The sequence below is a fragment of the Symphalangus syndactylus genome, chromosome 10 (genome assembly GCF_028878055.3).
Source record: "Symphalangus syndactylus isolate Jambi chromosome 10, NHGRI_mSymSyn1-v2.1_pri, whole genome shotgun sequence".
Taxonomy (NCBI): Eukaryota; Metazoa; Chordata; class Mammalia; order Primates; family Hylobatidae; genus Symphalangus; species Symphalangus syndactylus.
Window position 1 is genome coordinate 32,266,870 of NC_072432.2, and position 25,748 is coordinate 32,292,617.

At 37.1% G+C, this 25,748-nt stretch overlaps 1 protein-coding gene across 6 annotated transcripts in view; it reads left to right on the forward strand.

The window, feature by feature from the left end:
• Positions 1-25,748, forward strand: part of TBCK (TBC1 domain containing kinase) — a 270,052-nt gene that overhangs the window by 184,753 nt on the left and 59,551 nt on the right. For all 6 annotated transcript variants that reach the window (XM_055296817.2, XM_063611122.1, XM_063611121.1 and 3 more), the window contains one exon: positions 5,559-5,734. In XM_055296817.2, the coding sequence (XP_055152792.1) occupies positions 5,559-5,734 (176 nt within the window). The remainder of the gene's footprint in view (positions 1-5,558; positions 5,735-25,748) is intronic.

The window sequence follows — 25,748 nt, forward strand, 5'->3', positions numbered from 1 at the left end:
GCACAAAGTTACTCATGAAAAGTAGATGATTTGGAAATACTATTTTATTCTTTTATAATCAGTATATATATCTTAATACTTTCTGTGTGTCAGATAATACACTGGGTCCTGAGGAAAACAAGGTATAAAAATAATTTTTCTCATGCTTGAGAAGCTTTTAGTCTAGTGGGAAATGACTCATCTCATTATAATAAAAATGTATACCAGATACCTGTGAAGATATAGAAGAGAAATTTTGTCAGTCAGGAGTTAAAAAGAAAGGCTTTCTTCACAGAGAAAGTAGTGTTTGAACTGAGATTTGAAAGGCAAGCAGGGATTTATTAGATGGACAGGTTGTGGCTTTCTAAGAAGAAGGAACAACATGTGCAAAGGCACAGTGGCATGAAAAGGCAAGTACTGTGCTAAAGCATAAGGGACAAGATGGTGAGGGGTGAGAAAAGAGGTATAAGATAAAAATTTATAGAGCACATATCTTGTCAGACAACATTCTAAATACTTTATATAGATTTACTCCATAAGTCTTTATCATTGCTTTGTGTTGGAAATATTTCAAATCTAGCTATTTTGAAATACACAATAAATTGTTAACTATAGTCACTCTTCTGTGCTATTGAGTACTAGAACTTATTCCTTCTATCTAACTGTATTTCCATATTCATTAACCAGCCTGTCTTCATCCCCATCTCCCACAACACCACCACCTCCACCCCACCACTCTCCCCCTATGTCCCAAACCCACCCTGTCCACCTTTCCCAGCAACTACTGTTCTACTCTCTACTTCCATGAGATCAACTTATTTAGTTTCCACATACGAGTCAGAACATGCAGTATTTGCCTTTCTGTGCCTGGCTTATTTCACTTAACATGATGACCTCCAATTCCATCCATTTTGCTGCAAATGATAGGATTTCATTCTTTTATTTTTTTTATTTATTTATTTTTTAAGATGGAGTTTCGATCTGTCACCCAGGCTGGAGTGCAGTGGCACAATAAAATAATGAGATTACAAGCATAAGCCACCACACTCGGCGGGATTTCCTTCTTTTTTAATGGCTGAATAGTAATTCATTGTGTATATTAATAAATATATCTTTTCTTTATTCATCCATTGATAGACATTTAGGTTAGTTCTGTATCTTGGCTATTGTGAATAGTGCTGTAATGAACATGGGAGTGAATATTTCTTTGATATCCTCATTTCCTTTCTTTTGAGTATATGCCCAGTAGTGGGATTGCTGGATCATATGGCGCAACTGTTTTTAGTTTTTTGAGGAACTTCCATGCTGTTTTCCATAGTGACTATACTAATTTACATTCCCACCAACAGTGTACTAGCATTCTCCTTTCTCCACATCCTTACTAACATCCATGTTTTTTGCCTTTTTGATAACAGCAATTTTAACCCAGGTGAGATGATATCACATTGTGGTTTTGATTTGCATTTGCATTTCTCTGTTTATTAGCGGTGTTAACCTTTTTTTTTTTCCACATACCTTTTGGCCATTTGTATGTTTTCTCTTGAGAAATGTTTATTCAGATCATTTGCCCATTCGTAAATCAGATTATTTTATTACTGCTATTGAGTTCCTTATATATTGCTGGTTATTAATCACTTGTCTGATGGAGAGTTTGCACATATTTTCTCCCATTCTGCAAGTTGTCTCTTTACTGTGTTGATTGTTTTCTTTGCTATGAAGAAGCTTTTTAGAATGTTGTAATTCTATGTCTAGTTTTGCTTCTGTTGCCTGTGCTTTTGAGGTCTTATCCAAACAATCATTTCCCAGACCAATGTCCTGAAGCATTTCCACAATGTTTTCTTCTAGTAGCTTTATAGCTTCAGGTCTTATATTCAAGTCTTTAATTCATCTTTATCTGATTTTTGCATGTAGTAAGAGATAGGGGTCTAGTTTCATTTTTCTGCATATAGATATTCAGTTTTTCTAACACCATTTATTGAAAAGACTGTCCTTTCCCCTACTGAAAGTTCTTGGTGGCTTTGTCAAGAATCAGTTGGCTTTAAATACATTGATTTATTTCTGAGTGGACCTCTAAGTTTAACATGAAGTGTATATAAAGGCTTTTGGGCAGAAATAAAAATTTCTGCCCCAATTGATGGACATTTCCAGTGTTGTTTTATAATTATCCTAAATCTTTTCCATTACCCATAAACAAAGTCTCATGAATTTGAAACCCCCATTCACACAAGGAAAATGTGATATAGACACACAATATCTATAATACTAAATAAGACAAAAGTTGTACAATTTTACTTTTATGCCTCTAAGTGGAAATTTTAAATGAATAGTAAATTTGCTTATAAAACTATGAAAAACTAAATTCTGTGTTTTTAATATTGTAATTATTTTCTTCATAAAGCAAAGTAGTATAATTTGTTCTAAATTTAATTTACTAATCTCCTAAAATTCATTTACAGAAGAACTTGTATACATTAAAGTTCTTTACACATACACATTCACAGAAGTTTAGAACATTTAAATTTGTCAGCAATTCCTCTCCTTCTCTTCTTACCATTTCATATAGCAATACTCTTTCCTTTGAAAAACTCCTTCCATATGATGCATTTGATTAGAACCAATGCTTAGGTCAAATCTTTATTTAAATCACTCAGTTCTTCATAAAGAATACTTTGGACAAATCCTCTTCTTCATCAGTCAGGGCACTCTTTTCACTCAGGTGAAACTTCAGTTTGAAATGCCGCATTCATCACAAAATGACTAAAAGTGGAACTAGGCTAATCAAAAAGTTCTTTATTTTATCTTCATAAATGTATGACTTCATGTGAAGGCTGGAAAAAATCCGGTAGAGATTGCAATCTAATGAAAAAGCAGATGGAAGCATTGATTGTATGGCTTGCTGATTTCAAAACTCTTTAATCTTTCTGAAGCATTTTTAATTTCAGGATGCTTAAGTAGCTTTAATTCTTAATATTAAAAAATTAAGATTCTTAATGCCGATTTTTTATTAAAAGCCGTAAACTCATAAAGCTTAGCAATTTCCATTTCTATTTAAAAGTTAATGAAGTGAGAGAACAAGTGCTTTACCACTGAAGAATTCAGAGTACAAGTGGGGAAACCCAAGGGGTGAGAGCTGACATGAAACTCCAATTGAAAACCATTTTTTTTATTACTGGGTATATACCCAAAGGACTATAAATCATGCTGCTATAAAGACACATGCACACGTATGTTTATTGCGGCACTATTCACAATAGCAAAGACTTGGAACCAACCCAAATGTCGAAGAACGATAGACTGGATTAAGAAAATGTGGCATATATACACCATGGAATACTATGCAGCCATAAAAAATGATGAGTTCATGTCCTTTGTAGGGACATGGATGAAACTGGAAAACATCATTCTCAGTAAACTATCGCAAGGACAAAAAACCAAACACCGCATGTTCTCACTCATAGGTGGGAATTGAACAATGAGAACTCATGGACACAGGAAGGGGAACATCACACTCCAGGGACTGTTGCGGGGTGGGGGGAAGGGGGGAGGGACAGCATTAGGAGATATACCTAATGCTAAATGACGAGTTAATGGGTGCAGGACATCAACATGGCACATGGATACATATGTAACAAACCTGCACATTGTGCACATGTACCCTAAAACCTAAAGTATAATAATAAAAAAAAAAAAAACATTTTTTTAAATAAATCTGTCTGGTAAATGATTTATATGGTTTATTTTTTGTTACCTAGAAATTCTAAATTGGCTATTCTAAGTGTAGAATTCCACAGTGTAATTGAGAAAAGAGAAAATGAGTAAACGAGATGATTATTAGACTATTTTGATAACTTATGAAACATAAATTAAAATTTTTTGAATGCTCATATGTTAATCACTTGTTTTTTTAAAGTGTGTGTGTGTGTTTTGTTTTTTTTTGTTTTTTTTTTTTGAGACGGAGTCTCGCTCTATCACCCAGGCTGGAGTGCAGTGGCACTATCTTGGCTCACTGCAAGCTCCGCCTCCCAGGTTCACGCCATTCTCCTGCCTCAGCCTTCCGAGTAGCTGGGACTACAGGCGCCCGCTGCCACGCCTGGCTAATTTTTTGTATTTTTAGTAGAGACAGGGTTTCACTGGTTTAGCCAGGATGGTCTCCATCTCCTGACCTCGTGATCCACCCACCTTGTCCTCCCAAAGTGCTGGGATTACAGGCGTGAGCCACCACGCCCAGCCTAAAGTGTTTAAATTCTCAAGTCACGTCACATAAGATTTCAAGAGATCACTAGTGCTCAATAAATTTATGTTTAATTTAGTCGTGTTGTATTGCATTGCCTATTATGGGGGAAGGCTCTTCCTTCTTTCTACTAAGAAACATAGAGAATAATTGTAAATAGCCCTTAGTCTGAATCATTTTTATGCAATATCATAGACACAAACCAGTGGATGGGTTTGATAGCCTGGAGTCCTGAGTTTACCTCCTTCCCAGTTAAGACACATTGTTAGTTTGGTTTACTATTTAAGAAAGCATTAGGGTGCTCTTTATTCATCTCTGAGAATCAAGTTTCCACTCAACCATTTATATATAACATAAATTATATTATGAAAGTCCAATACATATATTAGAACCAGTTTCTTTAATTACGATGTATGCCTAATTACAGTGCAATTTCTCATATTACCTGAGTCAAAATTAATGCAATTCAAAACAACAGAAATTTATATTTAAAGAAAAGTGAAACGTACTTAAAGGAGCTGTTTTTTCTAAAGCAGTCTCATAAGGAAAACTTTGCCTCATCTCTTTCTACATGTTTGAGCCAAGAGCTTGCAGCCAATCAAAACAATAATGCTTTCCTATAGGTGTAAATAATAAAGAAGAAAACCCCAATAGTAAGGTATCAGTTACACCAGCGGTCCCCAGCCATTTTGGCACCAGGGACTGGTTTCCTAGAAGACAGTGTTTCCATGGACTGAGTTTGGGATGGGGGGGGGATGATTTCAGGATGAATCAAGCACATTATATTTATTGTGCACTTTATTTATATTATTATTAAATTATAATATAAAATGAAATAATTATACAACTTGCCATAAGCTAGAATCAGTGGGAGCCCTGAGCTTGTTTTCCTGCAACTAGATGATCCTATCTGGAGGTGATGGGAGACAGTGACAGATCATCAGGCATTAGATTCTCATAAAGAGCATGCAACCTAGATCCCTCAGATACGCAGTTCACAACAGGGTTTGTACTCCTATGAGAATCTAATTCCACCACTGATCTGACAGGAGGCGGAGCTCGGACTGTAATGGAGCAATGGGGAGCAACTATAAATACAGATGAAGCTTTGCTGACTCGCTTGCCACTCACTTCCTGCTGTGTGGCCCAGTTCCTAACAGGCCATGGACCAGTACCAGTCCATGGCCTGGGGGTTGGAGACCACTGAATTATACAATAGACTGCGAAAATTAGATAGTTTCCTCTTCTTTTATATGCTGTATTGTTTGGTATCAAGATATTCTATTACTGGGGATAATTTGTTTTTCTATAATCTCAATTTTTTTTGTTTGTACATTATTTTTTTCAGTCAAGAGAATCCATCCTATTAAATGACCTAAAGTCTGAAGTATCACCACGGATTTCAGCAGAGGACCTGATTGACTTGTGTGAGCTCACAGTGACAGGCCACTTCAAAACACCCACCAAGAAAACAAAGTCCAGTAAACCAAAGCTCCTGGTGGTTGACATCCGGAATAGTGAAGAGTATCCTTTGCATATGCTGTTTTAAAGGGTGGTACTGCTTATTTGTATTGCATCCTTTCATTTAAGTGGTGTGTGGTTAAAAAAAAAAAAAAATTCTGGGATTCTTCTGAATTCAAGTAGTTAAATTACTCTCAAACTGGATGCCAGAATGGTCTTGCATAAGGTTTTATAAGATAACATTACATACCAAAGACCTGATGATATTTTCCAAACAATGCCAGAATATTGGGATATTTTGTTGTTTTTTGTGTTTCTCTGGTGTATATTGCTATTCTTGAAGGCATTCGAATCCTTCATGCTGTAAATAGGAATTGTGGCAAAGATGAAGAGTAAGTATACACCTGTTTTACCTAATAGCCTAGAGAAAAAATTTGCTACATCTCAACATTGACCTTGTGTTCATTATAATTTTCAAAACACTGGCTTACATAGAACATGTATTTTCACTAACTACAAAATGTTATTTACAAAGATTTTACTATTGACCATACTGTAACATCCAGGGGGTTTGATTGGCATTAGAGTATGAAGAGTTACAAAATAGTAACAGTCCAGTCTCCTTCTATTTTCATTATCTTCAGATTCTTTGATTGTGTATTTTCTAGAATCTAGATAAATGATTTTCACTTTGTTTAAAAACAGAGCAACTTTTAAAATCTTTCTTAGAAACTCAATATATAAAATATAAATGAATGCTATTATAACTAATTTGCTTCAAAAATTCAAATTTACAGCATTTACTAACTATAAATGAGGGTTAGCAGGTTAATGGTTTCTTATATGCTAAAACTGGCATATACAGGTTGAGTATCCTGTGTCCAAATTGTTTGTGACAGTATTTCAGGTTTCATATTTTATAGGATTTTGGAATATTTCCATTATATATATATACTTACCAGATCAGAATATCTAGAGCCAAAAGGCTGTAATGAGCATTTCCTTTGATTCTGATGTTGTTGCTCAAAAAGTTTGATTTTGGAGCATTTCAGATTTTAGATTTTTGGATTAAGGATACTCAGTCAGCAATAAGTTTTCATGTTAATATTTTCAATTCCAATTTTTGAAATGAAATTCGAATTATACATTTACAGACTTTATTAGTAATTCATAGAATCTTAGGTTTCTGACAGTACAATTTGAGAGCTCATAATTTCAAATGATATATTCTCATCGTTTTGTGAAAAGTTGCTACTTTCTATTTTTCTGAGTTTGGAGAGAGTATAAATGTTGATATCCCTGGTTGTTAGGGTTTCAGCAATACTAGAAATTCTTTGCAGAGTGTATGACTGGACTCCCAAATGAGGCATTAAATCCTATTTAACTGGTCAAGAACCCCTCGTCTGGAAGTTCTTCTGATCTTATACTTCAGGAGTTTAGAATCTGTTTAATGTTTTTAACTTTTTAATTTGTATTTCTTTTGCTTGAGTCTTTATTCATAGCAATTCTCCCATAAAACCATAAAAATAGCATTATAATACCCTATTTTAATCTTAAAGGTAATTCTTCCATTCTGTAGGTTGTCTGTTGCCAGGTCCAATCTGCAGACCCTGGCCGAACAACGGATGTAAAAATGCACTCAGACACAGGTATCCAGTGAAAAAGCGGTCTAGGGGACCTGGCGGCTTACAGACCCCGAGGAGGGTGCTGTAAAGAGTCAGCAGCTGTGGCCCTGACAAGCTGGTGCTGCAGGCATTTATTTAGTTACAGATTTAATGACAAGGGCTTTGAGTCAACACACTTTTGCGTAATTAACATAGTCACCCTGCCCGGAGATAGCAGTCATGCATGGGGATGATTAAAGGCCAGGTTCCAAGTTAAACTAACTTATCTAGATCAATTCCTTTATATCTCTTTGTTATCTAACCTTTGCTGTCAGGGTCCAGATAAGAGGGTTTGGCTACCTTCAGCCAAATCCATTTCCAAAGCTTTTGTAAAACCTCCCCGCCTTCCAAGAAGGTTTGCATCTTTCTACAATTTTTCCCACCACCCTGACTGATCTCCTACATCTCCCCCTTTTCTGTTTTTAGCATCAGGTTTTGTTGATTGAAGAGTACAGATGTGTGCAGCAACAGGTTTGTCAGGCGTGGCAGGCACTGCTCACATTCTGGCTTTGCATCCTAGAGTTAGTAAATAATAGAAGACAAATATGAGTATAATTAGCAACATTCTTTTCCAATTAAGGAGTGACATGTAGTGTTACTTGGCACCTTAGTCCAATGTGCGCCATTATTGAGGAACCCCACTTGGGGCATGTCATTCCCTCTTAGCCAAGCAGTCGTGTTGTTAGAAGCTGAGAAGGCGGTGTTTGTTTAAGTAATAGGGCTGAAGAAAGGCATATCTAAGAGATGGGCCCAATAGAGAGTAACAGGTGAGGGTTGCTGGTAAAGTGAAAGTATTAAAAAGGTTAATAAAGCATAGGAAGGAACAAGTTATCTGGATTGAATGGTGTCTGTGTCCAGAGCAGATTCGCTCAGTCTTCTAACTTCTCTTCTTGAGCATCCTGTCCAGGGCCTATGTCGTCTGAGGAAGCCACATTGTCTGGGGCTGTAGGTCCTATAGGGTCATTTTCTTTATTTCTGGTACCGGGTTGGGTCCTAGCCATGCTATGGTAAGGTTTGATGCATCGTGCTGGAATCCAAAGAGGACCTGAGAGGGTGTGAACACAAGCATATCCTCTCCCACATGTTAACAATTCATTTGGACCACACCATACATTACTGTTTACATCTTTCCATAAAACTGCAGGTTTTATGTCTTGAGAGGTTTTAGCAAAGTGCTTTTCTGCAACTATTTGAAATTTATCATCTAAATTTTCAAAATTAAGGGTAAATAAGGCTTGTGCTAGTAGTGTTGCAGGGTCCTTACTCATATTCCCCCTTTTTTGTTTTCTGAGCATATTTTTAAGGATAGAGTGGGTACATTCTACTGTGGCCTCTCCTTGGAGGTTATAAGGGATGCCTGTGGAATGTTGGATATTCCACTGTGACAAAATTGTTGAAATTGTGAGCTGGCATAAGCCAGACCATTATCAGTTTTAATTTTTGTAGGCCGCCCCATAAATGCAAAAGTTAAAAGACGATGTTTAATGACATATCGGGTGGACTCTCCAGGAAAGGCATGTGCGCTAACTGAGAATTGTTATTAATGGATACATGTACATATCTTAGTTTTTCAAATTGAGGCACATGTGTAACATGGTTTGCCATAGCTGATTAGGTTCTAGTCCTCTAGGGTTAACACCTGTATAAGGAGGGGACGTGCCTGTGAGCTGGCAATCTGGGCATTGCCGGGTAATTTGTTTAGCTAGTCTCTGGGTAAGTTGAAATTGTTTAGATAAGTTTCTCTAGTTTTGGTGGAAAAATTGTTGCGGTTGGGTGGCTTGGTCAAACAGTGATGTTCTAACTTGTACATCTGCTTGATCATTGCCATAAGCCAGTGGGCCAGGCAGTGAGCTGTGGGCTCAAATATGTGTGATAAAAATAGGATGTGTATGTTGATCTAGCAAATGCTAAAGTCAGAGAAAAAGTGCACACAGGGTGGGCTCCAGAGTGGCCTTAATGAGGGCCGTCTCAAGGTTCTGCAATAAATAAACAGAGTAAGCAGACTCACTAACAATATTGATGAGCTGAATGGAAAAAGTTTCCAAGGCCAATAGTAAGGCTCCAATCTCAGCTCTCTGAGTGCTAGTAAATCCAGAACAAGTGGGGGAATTACGTGATTTCCACCAGACAGCGACTTTTCCATGTTTATCAGAGCCATCAGTAAACACTGTTAAAGCATTAGGTATGGGGGATTGAACTATTTTAGTAGGCAAAACCACAGAAGTACAAGATAAGAACTGAAGGAGTTTGTCAGCAGGAAGGGCATGCTCTATATTGGCCTTTGTAATCAGAGAGTGCTATTTGCAGGTCCATAGATAAGGCAATACTGCCTTGAATTGCTTTTTACTTAAAGGAATCCTGATGATACCAGGGTCATAACCTAGCAACTGATTGCATCGTCTGCATCCTGAATAAATGATTTTACTGACTAACTGGATATAGGGAGAGAGTGTTTTAGTCCCGGTATGTGAGCAAAAAAAACCCATTCTAGGAAGCGTTGCCCTGGGGTCATCTGTAGGAGAGTGTTTAGTGGGAAAAACAAATAATTGAACTGAATACCATGTATCAATGCAATCTAGTTGTCTCTGAGAAATAGCTTGCTCTATCTCTTCAATTTCCCTTTGTGCCACAGGAGTTAAATACCTGGGAGAGTCTAGGGCAGCATTGCCTTTTAAGATAGAAAACAGATTCTGTAACTTATCAGTAGTTATGTCCAAGGTTGGGCAAATCCAGTTAATATTGCCGAGTAATTTCTGATAATCATTTAAGGTATGTAAGTTGCTAGTATTTAATTTAACTTTCTGAGGTCTTACTGACTGGAAAATTAGTATGTACCCAAGATATTTCCAAGGAGAAGACATCTGTACTTTTCCAGGTTCTATGATTAAACCTCTTAACTGTGTATTCTTTATGACAGAGGCATGTAACTTGAAAAGTACTAGCTCTGTTGGGGCTGCTAGTAAAATATCATCCATAAAATGAGTAATCCTGCAATTAGGAAATTCTTTTCTACTGGGGAGCCAAGCTTGATTTACATGATACTGACACATGGTAGGACTGTTCAGTATTCCTTGAGGAAGCACTTTCCAATGAAATCAGTGAGCTGGCCTTTCATTATTGATAACTGGTGTTGTAAATGCAAATTTTTCTCTGTCCTGTTCTGCAAGAGGAATAGTATAAGAGCAGTCTTTTAAGTCAATAATGATTATAGGCCAATCTCGAGGAATTGCCACGTGGGAGGGGAGCCCCTGCTGAAGGGGCCCCATAGGTTGCAAACTAGCATTAATAGCACATAAGTCATGCAAAAGTCTCCATTTACCAGACTTTTGGGGAATGATGAAAATGGGCAAATTCCAAGGACTGTTTGACAGTTCTGTATGGTTGGCTTTTAATTGCTCCTCAGCTACTTCATGGGCTCTTTGTAATTTCTCTCCCTTTAAAGGCTACTGTTCTACCCAAATAGGATTTTGAGAGAGCCACGTTAGGGGTAAGGGAGAAATTGTTAGAAAGAAGTCTGCAGAGTGGCCTCAGTTAACACTCTTGTAAATGGGCTAGTGGCTCCGTTTTCTTTAATGCTTTTTTTTAGCTCTTTATAAGCATTAAAAGAAATGGATTCATGTACCTGATTGCCTTGTTAATCTTGCATTACCAGGCAAGTTAAGAGCTCCCCATCTAATGCCGCTTGTCTAAGACAGGGTCCCATAGCTATAGCATATCCCTTGTCTTTTTTCCAATTTTTTGGAGGAGGGGGCTCAGGCAAAACCTCCATTTCCTCTTTGTTATTTTTTCCCAGAAACAGTGGGGCTGAGGGAGATGGAGGCAGTAAGGTAGGTGACAGTTCCTCCTGCCTTCGCTTTTTAGGCTCTTCTATGTAGGGCAGGACCCGAGCCACCCTTAACTAAAGCCCATAACGTTAAAGATGTTATTGGGACCCATTGCCCTTGTGCATCATGTTGTTTAAGATTTCTATCCACTTGTTCCCAGATCTCCAAGTGTAGTGCACCCTCTTTCAGAAACCATGGGTTATGGGAAACAGTAGTTTGCATTAGGTCTCTTAATTGAGCCTGCAAAACCAAGGCTCTGCTAGCTTTAAGCAGCTGTTTCAATACTTTTATATACTGTTGCTGTTGAGCTGATAACTGTTGTCCTATGATGAAACCCTAGCCTGAACAGTTCCCTCCAACTTGGAAATCCCAAGTGGGCACCAATGACTTATTGACTTACTGACTGCGCAGTCTTTTAACCTTCGTTTTTGAGGGTTCCGTCGCAATCCATTGCAGCATTCCTCACATGGAGCGCCACCTGCTGGGTCTGACCCACAGACCCTGGCTGAATGATGGATGAAAGAATGCACTTAGACACAGGTATTGAGTGAAAGAACAGGCTAGGGGACCAGACCACTGACAGAAAGAGTTGTAGCAGCCACAGCCCTGACAAGCTGGTGCTGTGGGCATTTATTTAGTACAGATTTAATGACAAAGGCTTTGAGTCAACACTCTTGTGGGTAATTAACATGGTCGCCCTCCCTGGAGAGAGCAGTCCTCCACATGGATGATTAAAGGCCAGGTTCCAAGGCCTAAGTAAACTAACTTATCTAGATCAATTCCTTTATATCCCCTTGTTATCTAACCTTTGCTATCAGGGTCCAGATAAGAGGGTTTGGCTACCTTCAGCCAAATGCTTTTCCAAAGCTTTTGTAAAACCTCCCAGACTTCCAAGAAGGTTTGCATCTTTCTACAATTTTTCCCACCACCCTGACCAATCTCCTACAGTCTGTTTACTCTGTTGATAATTTCTTTTGCTGTGCAGAAGCTCTTAAGTTTAATTAGGCCCCATTTGTCAATTTTTGCTCTTGTTGTGATTGCTTTTGGTTTCTTTCATGAAATCTAAACCCATTCCTAGGTTTAGGATGGTATTGCCTAGGTTGTCTTCCAGGGTTTTTATAGTTTTGGGTTTTACGTTAAAGTCTTTAACCCACCTTGAGTAGATTTTTGTATATGGTGTAAGGAAGGGGTCCATCTTCAATCTTCCGCATATGGCTAGCCAGTTATCCCATCACCATTTATTGAATAGGGAGTCTTTTTCCCATTTCTTGCTTTTTGTCAGCTTTGTCAGAGATCAGATGGTCATAGATGTGTGGCCTTATTTCTAGGCTCTCTATTCTGTTCCATTAGTCTATGTGCCTGTTTCTGTACTACTGCCATGCTGTTTTGGATACTGTAGCCTTGTAGTGTAGTTTGAAGTTGGGTAGCATGATGTCTCCAGCTTTGTTCTTTTTGCTTAGCATTGTCTTGGATATTCGGGCCCTTTTTTGGTTCCATATGAATTTTAAAATAGTTTTTTCTTGTTCTATTAATGTCACTGGTAGTTTGATAGGAATAGCATTGAAACTGTATATTGCTTTGGGCAGTACAGCCATTTTCATAACATTGATCCTTCCTATCCGTAAGCATGGGATGTCTTTCCATTTGTTTGTGTCTTCTCTGATTTCTTTGAGTAGTGTTTTGTAATTCTCATTGTAGAGGTCCTTCACCTCACTGGTGTGCTGTATTACTAGGGAGTGTGTGTGTGTGTTTGTGTGTCAATTGTGAATGGGATTGCCTTTCTGATTTTGCTTTCAGGTTGGTTGTCGTTGGTGTATAGGAATGCTAGTGATTTTTGTACATTGCTTTTGTATCCTGCAACCTCACTGAAGTTGTTTATCAGCTGAAGGAGCTTTTGGGTCAAGACTGCATATTTTTCTAGATATAGAATCATGTCATCTACAGAGATAGTTTGACTTCTTCTCTTCCTATTTGACTGTGTTTTATTTCTTTCTCTTGCCTCATTGCTCTGACTAGGACTTTCAATAGTATGTTGCATAGAAGTGGTGAGAGAGGGCATCCTTGTCTTGTGCCAGTTTTCAAGGGGAATGCTTTCAGCTTTTGCCCGTTCGGTATAATGTTGACTCCGGTTTTGTCATAGACAGCTCTTATTATTTTGAAGTATATTCTTTTGATAGCCAGTTTATTGAGAGTTGTCAATGTGAACAGATGTTGAATTTTATCAAAAGTCTTTTCTGGATCTATTGAGTTAATTATGTAGTTTCTGTCTTTAGTTCTGCTTATGTAATGAATCACATTTATTGATTTTTTGCATGTTGAGCCAATCTTGCATCCCGGGGGTGAAGCCTACTTGATCATGGTGAAGTAGCTTTTTGATGTGCGCTGGATTCGGTTTACAAGTATATCATTGAGGATTTTTGCATCGATGTTCATCAAGGATATTGGCCTGAAGTTTTCCTTTTTTATTGTGTCTCTGCCAGGCTTTGGTATGAAGATGATGCTGGCCTCATAGAATGAGTTAGGTAGAAGTCCCTTCTTCTCAATTTTTTTGTAATAGTTTCAGTAGGAATGGTACCAGCTCTTCCTTGTACATCTGGTAGAATTTGGTTATGAATCCATCAGGTCCTGGACTTTTTTTGTTTGGTAGGCTATTTATTACTGATTGAATTTCAGAGATCATTATTGGTCTGTTCAGGGAATCAATTTCTTTCTGACTCAGTCTTGGGAAGGTGTATATGTCCAGGAATTTTTCCATCTCTTCTAGGTTTTCTAGTTTGTGTACATAGAGCATATGGTTATTTTTATTTCTGTGGGGTCAGTGGTTGCATTTCATTAGTCATTTCTAATTGTGTTTATTTGGATCTTCTTTCTTCTTAGTCTAGCTAGTGGCCTATCTTGTTAATTTTTTCAAAAAACCAACTCCTGGATTTATTGCTCTTTTGAATAGTTTTTCATGCCTTGATTTCCTTAACTTCACCTTGATTTTTTAAATTATTTCTCAGTTCTATTAGCTTTGAGGTTGTTTTGTTCTCCCTTCTCTAATTCTTTCCATTGTGAAGTTAGGTTGTTAATTTAACATCTTTCTAACTTTTTGATGTGGACATCTGGTGGTATTGTATTTCCCTCTTAACGCTGCCTTAGCTGTGTCCCAGAGATTCTGGTATGTTGTATCTTTGTTCTCTTTGTTTTAAAAGAACTTCTGGATTTCTGCCCTTTATTTTTTACCCAAAAGTCAATCGGGAGCATGTTGTTTAATTTCTATGTAATTATATGATTTTTAGTGATTTTTATTGTGTTGATTTCTATTTTTATTTTGCTGTGGTCTGAAAGAGTGTTTGGAATGACTTCAGTTCTTATACATTTATTGAGGATCGTTTTATGTCCAGTTATGTAGTCGATTTTAGAGTATGTGCCATGTGGTGATGAGAAGAATGTATATTCTGTTGGTTTGGGGTGGAGACGTCTGTAAAGGTGTATCAGATTCATTTGGTTCAGTGCTGAGTTTAGGTCCTGAATATCTTTGTTAATTTTCTGCTTCAGTGATCTGTATAATACTGTCATTGGAGTGTTGAAGTCTCCCACTATTACTGTGTGGGAGTCTATGTCTCTTTGTAGGTCTCTAAGAACTTGCTTTATGAATCTGGGTGTTCCTGTATTGGGTTCATATATATTTAGAATAGTTAGGTCTTATTAAATTGAACCCTTTACCATTATATAATACCCTTGTCTTTTTCTTTTTTAATCGTTGTTGGTTTGAAATCTGTTTTATCTGAATTAGGATTGCAATCCCTGCTTTTTTCTGTTTTTTATTTTTTTGGTAGATTTTTCTCCATCCCTTTATTTTGGGCTTATGAGTGTCATTATGTGTAAGATAGTCTCTTGAAGAGAGCATATTATTCAGTCTTACTTTTTTATCCTGCTTGCCACTCTACCTTTTAAGTGGGGTATTTGGACTATTTACGTTCAAGGTTCGTATTGATATGTGTGGACTGGGTTTTGTCATTGTGCTGTTAGCTGGTGGTTATGTTGGCTTGTTTGTGTGGTTGCTTTACAGTGACATTGGTCTGTGTGTTTAAGTGTGTTTTTGTATTCACTGGTAGTGATCTTTCTATATTTAGTGCTCTTTTCAAGATCTCTTGTAAGGCAGGTCTGTAGTAATGAAGTACCTTAACATTTGCTTATCTGAAAAGGATCTTATTTCTTCTTCACTTAGAGAGTTTAGTTTAGCTAGATATGAAATTATTGGTTAAAGATTTTTTTTTCTTTCAGAACATTCAATATAGGCCCCTAATCTCTTCTGGCTTGTAGGGTTTCAGCTGAGAGGTCCACTGTTAGCCTGATGGGAATCCCTTTGTAGGTGACCTGCCCGAGTTCTCTCTAGATGCCTTTAACATTCTTTCTCTCATTTCGACCTTGGAAAATTTGGCAATTATGTGCCTTGTGTATGATCTTGTGTAGAATCTTGCAGGAGTTCTCTGTTTTTCCTGAATTTGACTCTTGGCCTCTCTAGCAAGGTTAGGGAAGTTTTCATGGGAGATATCCTGAAATACATTTTCCAAGTTGTTTGCTTTCTCCCCCCCTCTTTCAGGGATGCTAGTGATTCATATATTCAGTCTGTTTACATAATCTCATAATTTTCAGAGGCTTTGTTCATTCCTTTTTATTCTTTTTTTTTTTATTTTAGTCTGACTGCCTTATTTCAAAGAACCAGTCTTCAAATTGTGAGATTCTTTCATCAGCTTGGTTCATTCTGCTGTTAATATTGACGATTGCATTGTGAAATTCCTGTATTTTTCATCTCTGTTCAGCTTATTAAGTTCCTTTTTATACTAGCTATTTCATCCTTCAGCTACTCTATCACTTTATTGTGATTCTTATTTTTCTTGGATTGGGTTTTGCCATCCTCCTGAATTTTGATTATCTTTGTTCTTGTCCATATTCTGAATTCTGTTTCTGTCATTCCAGCCAGTTCAGCATGATTAAGAACTCTTGTTGGAGAACTGATGCAGTCATTTGGAGGACATATGATACTCTGGCCACTTTAGTTACTGGAGTTCTTGCATTGGTTCTTTCTCATCTCTGCGTCAGGGTGTTCCTTCAACTGTGGTGTAGATTGAGTACAGTCACTAGACTTATTTTCTGGATATTTTCACTGGGATGAGTATTTGTATAGGGTCTTTATTGGAAGCTGACTGACTGTCTCTGGCTTTAGAGTGGGGTATGTTAGTGAGGTATTTTTTGTGTTGAAGCTTTGGGGTTTATCTAGCAGGTGACACTTAGGCTTATTTGTCAGTTGGTAGACTTTTGTTCAGTATTGTGGCTCCCTTATGTTTTCTCATAGTTGCAGCCATGTTTCCTCTCAGTCCTCTGAAAGTGTGGGCTCCTCTCCCCCTTGAGTGCCTGCTATAGTTCATGACTTGGCACTCCTGGGCTGCCCACTGCAGCTCTGGGTTGATTTCAGAGTTTATATTCCTTCCCCAGCTTAGAGGCAGTAGAGGAAGAGATCTTAGTAGTGGTTGTGGCCTAGCGTCATTTTTTTGACTCCTGGGGGCTCCGCCCCAGAGAGATGCAGGTCATCAATCACTCAGCAAAGTCAGCCCAAAATGGAGGTTTGTTCTGTGGGCCCAAGCCAGGAGTTTCCTGTCTGGTGATGAGTTTTAGGGAGTGTGTGGGACCTGTGGGAGATAGACTGGCCTCCTCTCCTTGGTTCAACTGCAGCCTGTTGGAGGTATGGATAAGACAACTAAGGTCTTTGCTTCTTCATTAGTTCAAGGGTGGCAAGGGCAGTTCCACTGCAGAGACAGTGGCAGAGAGGCTTTTATTTGACCCTGGAGGCTCTGTACAGGGAGTTGCTGAGTTCGCACTGGCTCGATAGCTCTGGTCGGGGTGGCTGGAACTCCAGGCCTGGAGGATCTGCCCAGTAAGGAGATATGGGAAGAGGAACCCATGTAATAGTCTGCCCACCTTTCTGTAGGGCTGCTGCAGTATGCTTGGGGCCCACTCCAGGCCCTAGTCATCTCGGATTTTCTAGAACCTGGAGGTGTCACCAGTGAGGGCTGTGAAACAGCAAAGATGTCGGCCTGTTCCTCCCTCTGGGAGCTTTGTCCCAGGGAGGTATGGACCTGTTGCTGGTTTAAAGGCACCTGTACAAAGTGTCTGGAGACCCTGTTTGGGAGGTCCTGCCTAGTGAGGAGGAACAGGATCAGAACCCACTTAAAAAAGCAGTTTTCATTCTGGCCACATTTTGGTAGAGCATCTATGCTGTGCTGTGGGATTCCTTCTGCCTTGAGTCAGCTCAGACTGTGGTTTAAAAGCACTTGTACAAAGTGGCTGGAGACCCTGGTTGGGAGGTCCTGCCCAGTGAGGAGGAACAGGATCAGAACCTGCTTAAAAAAGCAGTTTTCATTCTGGCCACATTTTGGTAGAGCATCTATGCTGTGCTGTGGGATTCCTTCTGCCTTGAGTCAGCTCAGACTGTCCAAAGCCTGAAGGCTGGAATGGCTAAGGTGTCTGAACAGCAAAGATGGCAACCCACCCCTCTCCCTGGGAACTCCTTCTTAGGGAGGTGCAGTGCCACTGCTGGTAGCTGGCTGGATCCCAAGCCAGTAGGTCTTATCTTGTGAGGTGCAATGGAAGTGGGGCCTACGGGTTGTCGCTACTCAGCCTTCTGGATTCGGCGTCTTTCCTACAGGTATGTACAGGAGTCTAACCTTCTACTTTGCCAAAGCTGCAGCTACTTTTGCCAGAAAGCCCAATAATAATCTAAGGCTTCAGGGTCTCCACCCATGCCTGAGCAGTTGCTCTGCCAAGACTTCATGTAGCTCTGTCCATCAGACTGAAGACTGAAGGCCCTGGTGGAGTGGGTTCACAAGGAGATATATCCTGACCTGAGGGTTGCAAAGACCTATGAGAGGAGTATGTTTTTCTGGGGCCGTTCATTCACTCACCACTTCCCTTGGGTGGGGGAGTATCCCCTGGTTCCATGTTATTCCCAGGTGGGTTGTTGTCCTGTCTTACATTTCTTCATTCTCTAAAGGTCAAGTTGTTTCCTTGATTAGTCCCACTGCAAATACCTGGATGTTTCAGCTGAAGGTGTGGTTTTACTTGCCCCCTTCTGTTTTTCTCCATGAGAGCCACACACACTAGCTGCTTCTAGCCACGCACACTAGCTGCTTCTTGAATAGATTGAAGTAAATTGACTTCTAATAATAGCAGTCTTTAAGTTCTTACACTGTACCAAGCATGGTGCTAGTCCTATTATGTAGATACTCTTGTTATCTCTGTTTTACTGATAAACTGAAGCTTAAAGAGGTTAAGCAACTTTCCCAAGGCCATATAACTAGTAATTGCAGAGCCAGTCTTGTGCTTCTAAATTTTACACTATTTTACAGGTGTCTATCTGGTCTCTGCATAGGGACAGTTAAGCATAAACAAGATTGAAACAAATGAGTTAATAGAAATTAATGAGTCAGTGAGACATGCATTGATTCCTCTACACTATATATATTCATTCAGATGTTATATACATTTCTTCAAATCTTATACACAAAATAAGCTATTACCTTCAGCACCTGTGTGTATATGAGGACTAATCCCAGATACCAACTGAACAAATCTACCTGTGGTTATCTTTTTACAGATGTAGCCACAGAATCGAGGAAAACTGAAGTATTTCAAATTTTAGAAAGCAATATTGCAACACTTTGAGGAAAGAAACATGATAGAAAGATCCTTTCCTACTATATTGATTTAATTTATAATATTTAATTCATTCAAAATCTTTTTAATAAAAATTTCCCTAAAGCTACTAATATGCTGATGTTTTTTAAAGCCTACTGAAACTTTAATAATATTTTTAAAGTAATTATCTTTGTACAGTAACTCTTAATTCTTCCCAAGGTAATTAAAGTCTTCGCAATTAAAGTCTAGGATTTATGTGACTTTAACAATCTGTTTAAGAAGTGATTACATATTTAATACTAGGATATTTTTGAAATAGTTTTATTTCTCTCTTGCCACAAAATGTGACCCTGTACAATATGGAAAAAAAAAGAAACTTTCTCTAACACCTTTTCCTTCCCCAGAGGAAGTAAATTATTTTTGAAATGTTGTTCAAATTATTTATAATGTCCCTGTATCATGTTTATCTTCTGTTTTGCTTTTATACGTCATTTAAATGGGAAGTCTTTGCCTAACACAGTTCTTACATCTTCATATAGGTGAATTTTTTTTTCCTAAATTGTGCTTCCAGATTTAATGTCTAAGAATATATTTCATCTTGTCTTTTTTTTAAACCTATGCAAAATGATTTAAGTGATTGCTTACGAAAGGGAGGGAGGCAATCTTATCCACAGGCAAAATAAGCTGTCTACCAATAAATTTAAGGGACAGCCTCACTACTACCACCAAGCCCCCTTCAGAACCTTCACTTGATGCCTGAAACGCTACTGTTAAGGCTTCAGTCATTTAGCTTGTGTTATGAATAGTCTCAGTTAAAATTCAAAAAGCCTGCAGGTGATAATATTTTAATCTATGTTCAGTTTTTGTGATTGTAGGAGAGAAGCAGCACATTAAGGTGCCAGCAATCTTAGGGAACTACCTAAACCCAAGTGTGGGCCAAGGGAATGGAGAATACAGAAAAAGAAAACTGAAGGATATGAAGACAAATTTTACTCACTTAACAATAAAAACATAATCCCAAAACTTTAGAATAAGAAGATACCCTAATGTAGTCTAAACTCTTAATATTAAAGCCAAAGGCTCAGAGAGGCAAAACAGCAGTTTTTGTTGAAATCACATTTTTTTGTTTGCTTTTAGAAGATAGAAACATGAAATGTTAATCTAGGTAAAAATCAAGTCAGATATATTTGTTCTTCAGTATATTTTGAGAATTTCAAAGCAAACAAAAATTGCATTTTATAAGGAGGCAATAGAAAATGTTTTCATGTAGTGACATGAATTTCAGAAGTGATGTTAATAGTTTCCATGGTAATACAGAAGCAAACTCTTGTTTTCTTTAATAGTTATAAATATTTAGGGTTTTAGTTTTCTTGGAGTTCATATTAAGAGAGGTCTTAGTCATGTAATTGTGGATCCAACTTATTTTATCTGTAAACAGCAATACTTTAAAGCATTGTTACTCATTTGCTTGAAATCAAGGCTGCGTTTTTGCTCAAGGCTGAGCTTTACTTGTAAAACTCTTACCTTTTGATTTAAAAAAAAATGTTGGCAGCTAAAACTATACCAAAGACAACCTCAGGGTTAAATTTGTTTTTTGAAAAACACATAAACCGAGTTGTATTCATTATTTCATTATGGTACATTCATCCTTAGTGAACACTAGCATTACTCTTGTCTCTTTGTCCTTAATTGATTTATAAAAACTTCTTCAAAGCAATTTAAAGATACTCATGAGCAGAGCAGGATAGATACTGATGAGAAGGTTTAGTAAGGTTTTTTTCATCTCATTTGGGCTTAGGTTCAATCTATCTAAATTAAAATTTCCATCCAATTATATTCCCATATTTTAATGGGCTTTGTATAATGTGGGAGTATACGATAGCAACTGCTGAGGAATGTCGTCATGTCTGGATTGTTAGTTATGAAAGGTATATTAGCTGTTAAAGAGCTCCTATTTGCTATGAGAACCATCCATGACTCGAGTTCCTAGAGTGCCATACAGTCTCATTCAATCAGCCAACCAGTCCTGTTTGAGGACCTGCTTTGCCAGGCAATGGGGATATAGAGTTTAATTATAGCACCCCTGCCCACCGGAAGCTCACAGTCTTATAACTAAAATAGATATATGAAATAGATAATTGCAGTATAATATGAAATCGTCTATGTCTGAAGCATACCCAAATGTCATGGAAATATAGGATGGGCACCTAAACCAAGTGATGTCTGACATGAGTCGTAAAAAACAAGTAGAAGTTAGTAACCTAACAAAGAAAAGAGAGAAGGCATTGAAAAACCACATTGTTTGAGGCTCAGAGAAGGTGAGACGGACACATTTAGGAAGTTACAAGAACTGTGGATGAGCATGTCTGGAATATATGAGAATTAGTAATGAAACTAGAGTAGGTAAAAGTAGCTTCATTGAAAATGCCTCATAACATGCTAAGAAATTTGGGTTTTATTCCAAAGGCAGTAAGAAACTTAAAAAATTCTAAACAGGTAGGTGCCATGCTCAGATTTTTATTTCAGAAAAATTAATGCATTGTAGAGGATGGATGAGGGCAGAGATAATCTTGCAGGCAAAATTAGGATTGAATTATCCAGAAATTTGATGTGGATAATCATTCATTCATATCCTGTCATAAAGAGTGAGGTCCCTAGCTTTTCCCTAAATAAACCAGTTTTAGTGAGTCTATGCTGAAGAAAATCAAGAGAAATTACTTTTGTTGCTGTTTCTTTCCGTTTTCTCCAAGTGTGTGCTGACAAAGGGAAATTCTATATCGTTGACACTTGCAAGCGTTGTTAGATACTGGTGCCACTGGTTGGGGTGGCCAGAAGGCACCTTAGCATATTTGCTGCTGATACTAGTTACTCCAGGTTTGGCAAAATTCTGAAATTCATTTACTCACCAAATATGTAAGCAATGTTCTAAGCATTCTATTAATCATTGCCAAGAGATTCAAAGATGAAATAAATATAATACACATTGTTCCTATCAGTTGTTTAGATAGAAGTCATTTTCATTAGAAAATTTTATATAAAATCAAATTGCTGTTATGAGAGATGTACAGATACTGTGGGAAGGGAAACTTTCATGGATGAAACATTTGAAGGATGGATGTTTTAATGCGCAAAAATAAGGAGAAAAAGGTATTTAGGCAGAGAAAACTACAGGAGATAGAAAACATATCGGTAACAGTGCATGATTTAGTTTGGTTGGAATTAAAGTAGTTAGGTTCTATTCATGAGGACTGAACTGAGAAATACGGGCTTTGTCCTATAGGCAGTCATGGAAAGTTTCTCAGAAAGGATACAATAATCAGAACATTTTGCTTTTAAATTTTTTCTCTGTCAATATTGTAAATCAAGTGTATTTCCAAGAGAAAAGACAAAAGTTGGAGAAAACAGTTACTACAGTAGTTTAAGCTCAAGACAAATCAATATCTGAAACAGGCAACGGGTAATGGGAATAAAAATGTGAGTACAAGATGTATTAGAGCAGTAGAATATTGGATGTTGCTATTGATAAGATGTTGGAAATGAGATTTTTGACTGGTTGATTTGGGGGATGGTGATGCCATTCAGAGTATCAATAGATTTAGCAAAGAAAATCATGATATCTAAACATCATTTTTATATCAGTTAATGCTATTTAGTTATGGTATATATGAGAGAACTATGGGTTTAATTTCATATTTCCTTTTCACTGTTGATATACTAAAGGTAAAACTTTCAGTTTGGGCTGAAAGGTCTATAACACTAATTATAATTAGTTAACCCAGCAGACAAACAGCCAAAAAACAAAGGTAGGTAGATCTTCTTGAGTGGTTTGGTGAAATATTGGTGTGTGTTGTCTTTAAAGATACGATGTCACTAAGTGTGGCATCCAACAAAAATGCTGTGCTCTTTTAGGATGTAAAAAAACATGAACTGGTTTCTGTGTTGAATTTTAAACAATATTTTAAAGGAATTTTCAAATCTTTTTGTAAATTGAAGAGTCTTTCTGAACATACTTGGTTAACTATCATGTAATTTTCCTATACACTGTACCTATATTCTTATACCTGATTTTTTTCTGTTTGATTGAAGTACAGCATATCTACTTACAGCATTGTTTTGTAGACTAAATTATGAATACAGGAAAGTTTTAATATCTTAGAAACCTAGAAGATAATAAGATAATATACATCATCCTTACCTGTTAATGCTATTCTGATAATCAAACTTATTTATCAGAAGTTTACAGTAGTTTTTTTAATCTGTTTGTGCATTGGGCTATCAAATTCTGTTTAATGCAAAATTTTGATTTTGTTCTAAGCACACATTCAAATGCTTTTGGTAATATCTGCCAAATAGAATATTGAGCTGAATGGATAATTTGCAAGGAGGGGTACAACTTACTCCAAGACAGGGTAAGATATATAGTGTAAGGTCACCATATGCCAAAGAAAATTCATATGTTTACTGGAATATATCCTGTAGTGCATTCAGGGTAGTAAACAACCATATTCAAACACGTGGTGAAGTGACTGCTACAATAACTGGATGCTTTTATGCTTTCATAACTATTATTATTCCAGTCTAGAGATTTCATTGTAATTACTGCTGACTTCTGTAATGATGTTTTTTATCTTTTAACTCTTTCAAGTATGTCATCAAAAATTCTAATTTCCTATGAACACTGGAAGTTAAAAATTAGTGTTTATGGATACCATTGCCACTTTTGCCAAAACCTAACCAAAAATTGTAATGTCATTGTTGGGATTACAGTATCATGATATATATGTGATTGGGGCTAATCACCCCATAAATACTTTGCCTACTATTTCCTTAATAGTAGTTTCCTCTGAACTGGGTTCTTTGAAGCTGTAGCTTTTTAAATTCTTAGTTTATAAAATAGCATAGTGTCTGACTATTGAGTATTACACCCATTATAGAACCTCTTTAAGTGTGGTTATTGTTTACCCCATATCTGTGTTTATGTAATGAGAAAGGCCTTTTTAAAATGTAAAACATTAGTGTAGAAGATTCAGATTTTTATCTATATTATACAGAAAGCAGTAAAGTGACAGTCATACTTCTAAAATATGTAGCGTTGCATGTTCATCTCTAACCCTACCTTTGTGTGAAGGTCCTGTGTAACTTGTTTTCCACTGTAATACAGTGAAATAAAACCAACGTTCTTAGAGCATGGAAAAATGTGCTTATCTCAACATATTCTCTATCATTTCTCTTTCCTTGCCAGATTTTACTCATGACTGATGACAGTCAACTATGGTCATTCAGAGTCACCATATGTCAAAAATTTTCTTCTATTTCCCTCTTTATTCTTTCTAATAAAAAATATACAGAAATCTGTTGTTTGCTCAGTTTCCAAATACCTCATATTTTATTCTGATTTTGAAGGACTCAACAAGTGAAAAAAGTATTCACCTACCTAGATTTACAATATAATCTGACCACCTCTCAAATGTCTAGAGGTTGCCTAAAGCAGTTTTATTTCATCTAATGCTGTCTGTGTCACATGGGAAATTGTATTGTAGGCAATGTAAATACTTTCCAAGGAAAAAAGAAAAGATTTCTAAATAACCAAAGTTGTCTTCATTATTCACCTTATATAAACAACAGGCTATTCATTGTAAATATGCTTATTTATAACTAAGCCAATCTCATTCTCCTCTGTTTTTTTGCCAGTAATGCATTCTCCTCTGCTGTTTGCCAGTAATGATAGAGGATTTAGAGGTTTGACCACCATGTCTACAGACATTCATGCTTACCCAATCATTTTTGTGCGAGAAGTTTCATGACAAGAGTGCTCTTGGATGAGTGTTCTTAGATATTATCCAGGACTTCTTGGTTGAAGTAGATTAAGAATAAGGAAAATGTGGTTTAAAACTCTGTTTCTTTTGTGCCTTATTTTCCAAAGTGTAGCCTAAAAAAGGTTTGGAATCATTTTGTATTTTGAAAAACTTTCTCTTTCAAAAAAGACTCTGTTGCCATCATATTTTGTGAAGCATTTTAATATTTAATCTAGTTTTTTTAAACAAATAATAAATCACAAGGATAATAGGATAATAACTTTATGACATACTTCTAGTAACTGAAAGGAGTTTAGATTAAAATCTTCTTTAAAGGCACATAATAAATAGGTGATATGAACCTACAAAATCACCTTAATACTTATCTATGATTATAGATATAGTTACTAGGTATGGTTATTTAGATATAGATGGGTATTTTTTAACCAAATACAGTATTCACTGAATGTATCTATTAAACAGTTCTTCTTTTAGTGTCAGGGTCTTCTAATTTTCTAATACGTGGCTGAACAAATTTTATGGATGGCTGAACAAATTTTATGGAAGAGGCACTTAAAGGTGGCTTTACATGTAAAGCTTAACACAGTCTGAGCATTATCTTTTATGTCTTTTATTTCTGATTTTCAAGGGAGAGAATCTCATTGGCTCAGCCTGCATCATATATCCACCATCACCCTCCCCTCCACCATCCTGTCAGTCATGGTTGTAGCAGGGTCATCTGATACCAACACGACAGCCTAGGCTCACCCTTTACTCAGGGTCAGTGGTTGGTGCTCTTCCAAACAAGAAAACAGCAGGTGGGCAGGCAGCCCAAAGATGTCTGCTACAGCATTTGACCAGGATAGATTTGTATTGCTTTTGCTACTCTAAACACACTAAAAGAAGAAAAGATGTTCATAGTTGAAAAGGTTGTTTGATAAATATGGAAACACTCTCTGGCAACTGATTCAAGCCTCACAGATGTAGATATAGGTGCTGAGAATATATGAGTTGTTAGGTTCTTAGTATGTGTTATAAAAAATTTTCATTTTAAAGTAGATCTTTACCTAAAATAAAAGTACTTTCAGTTTTTTTTAAAAAGTACCATCAGAGT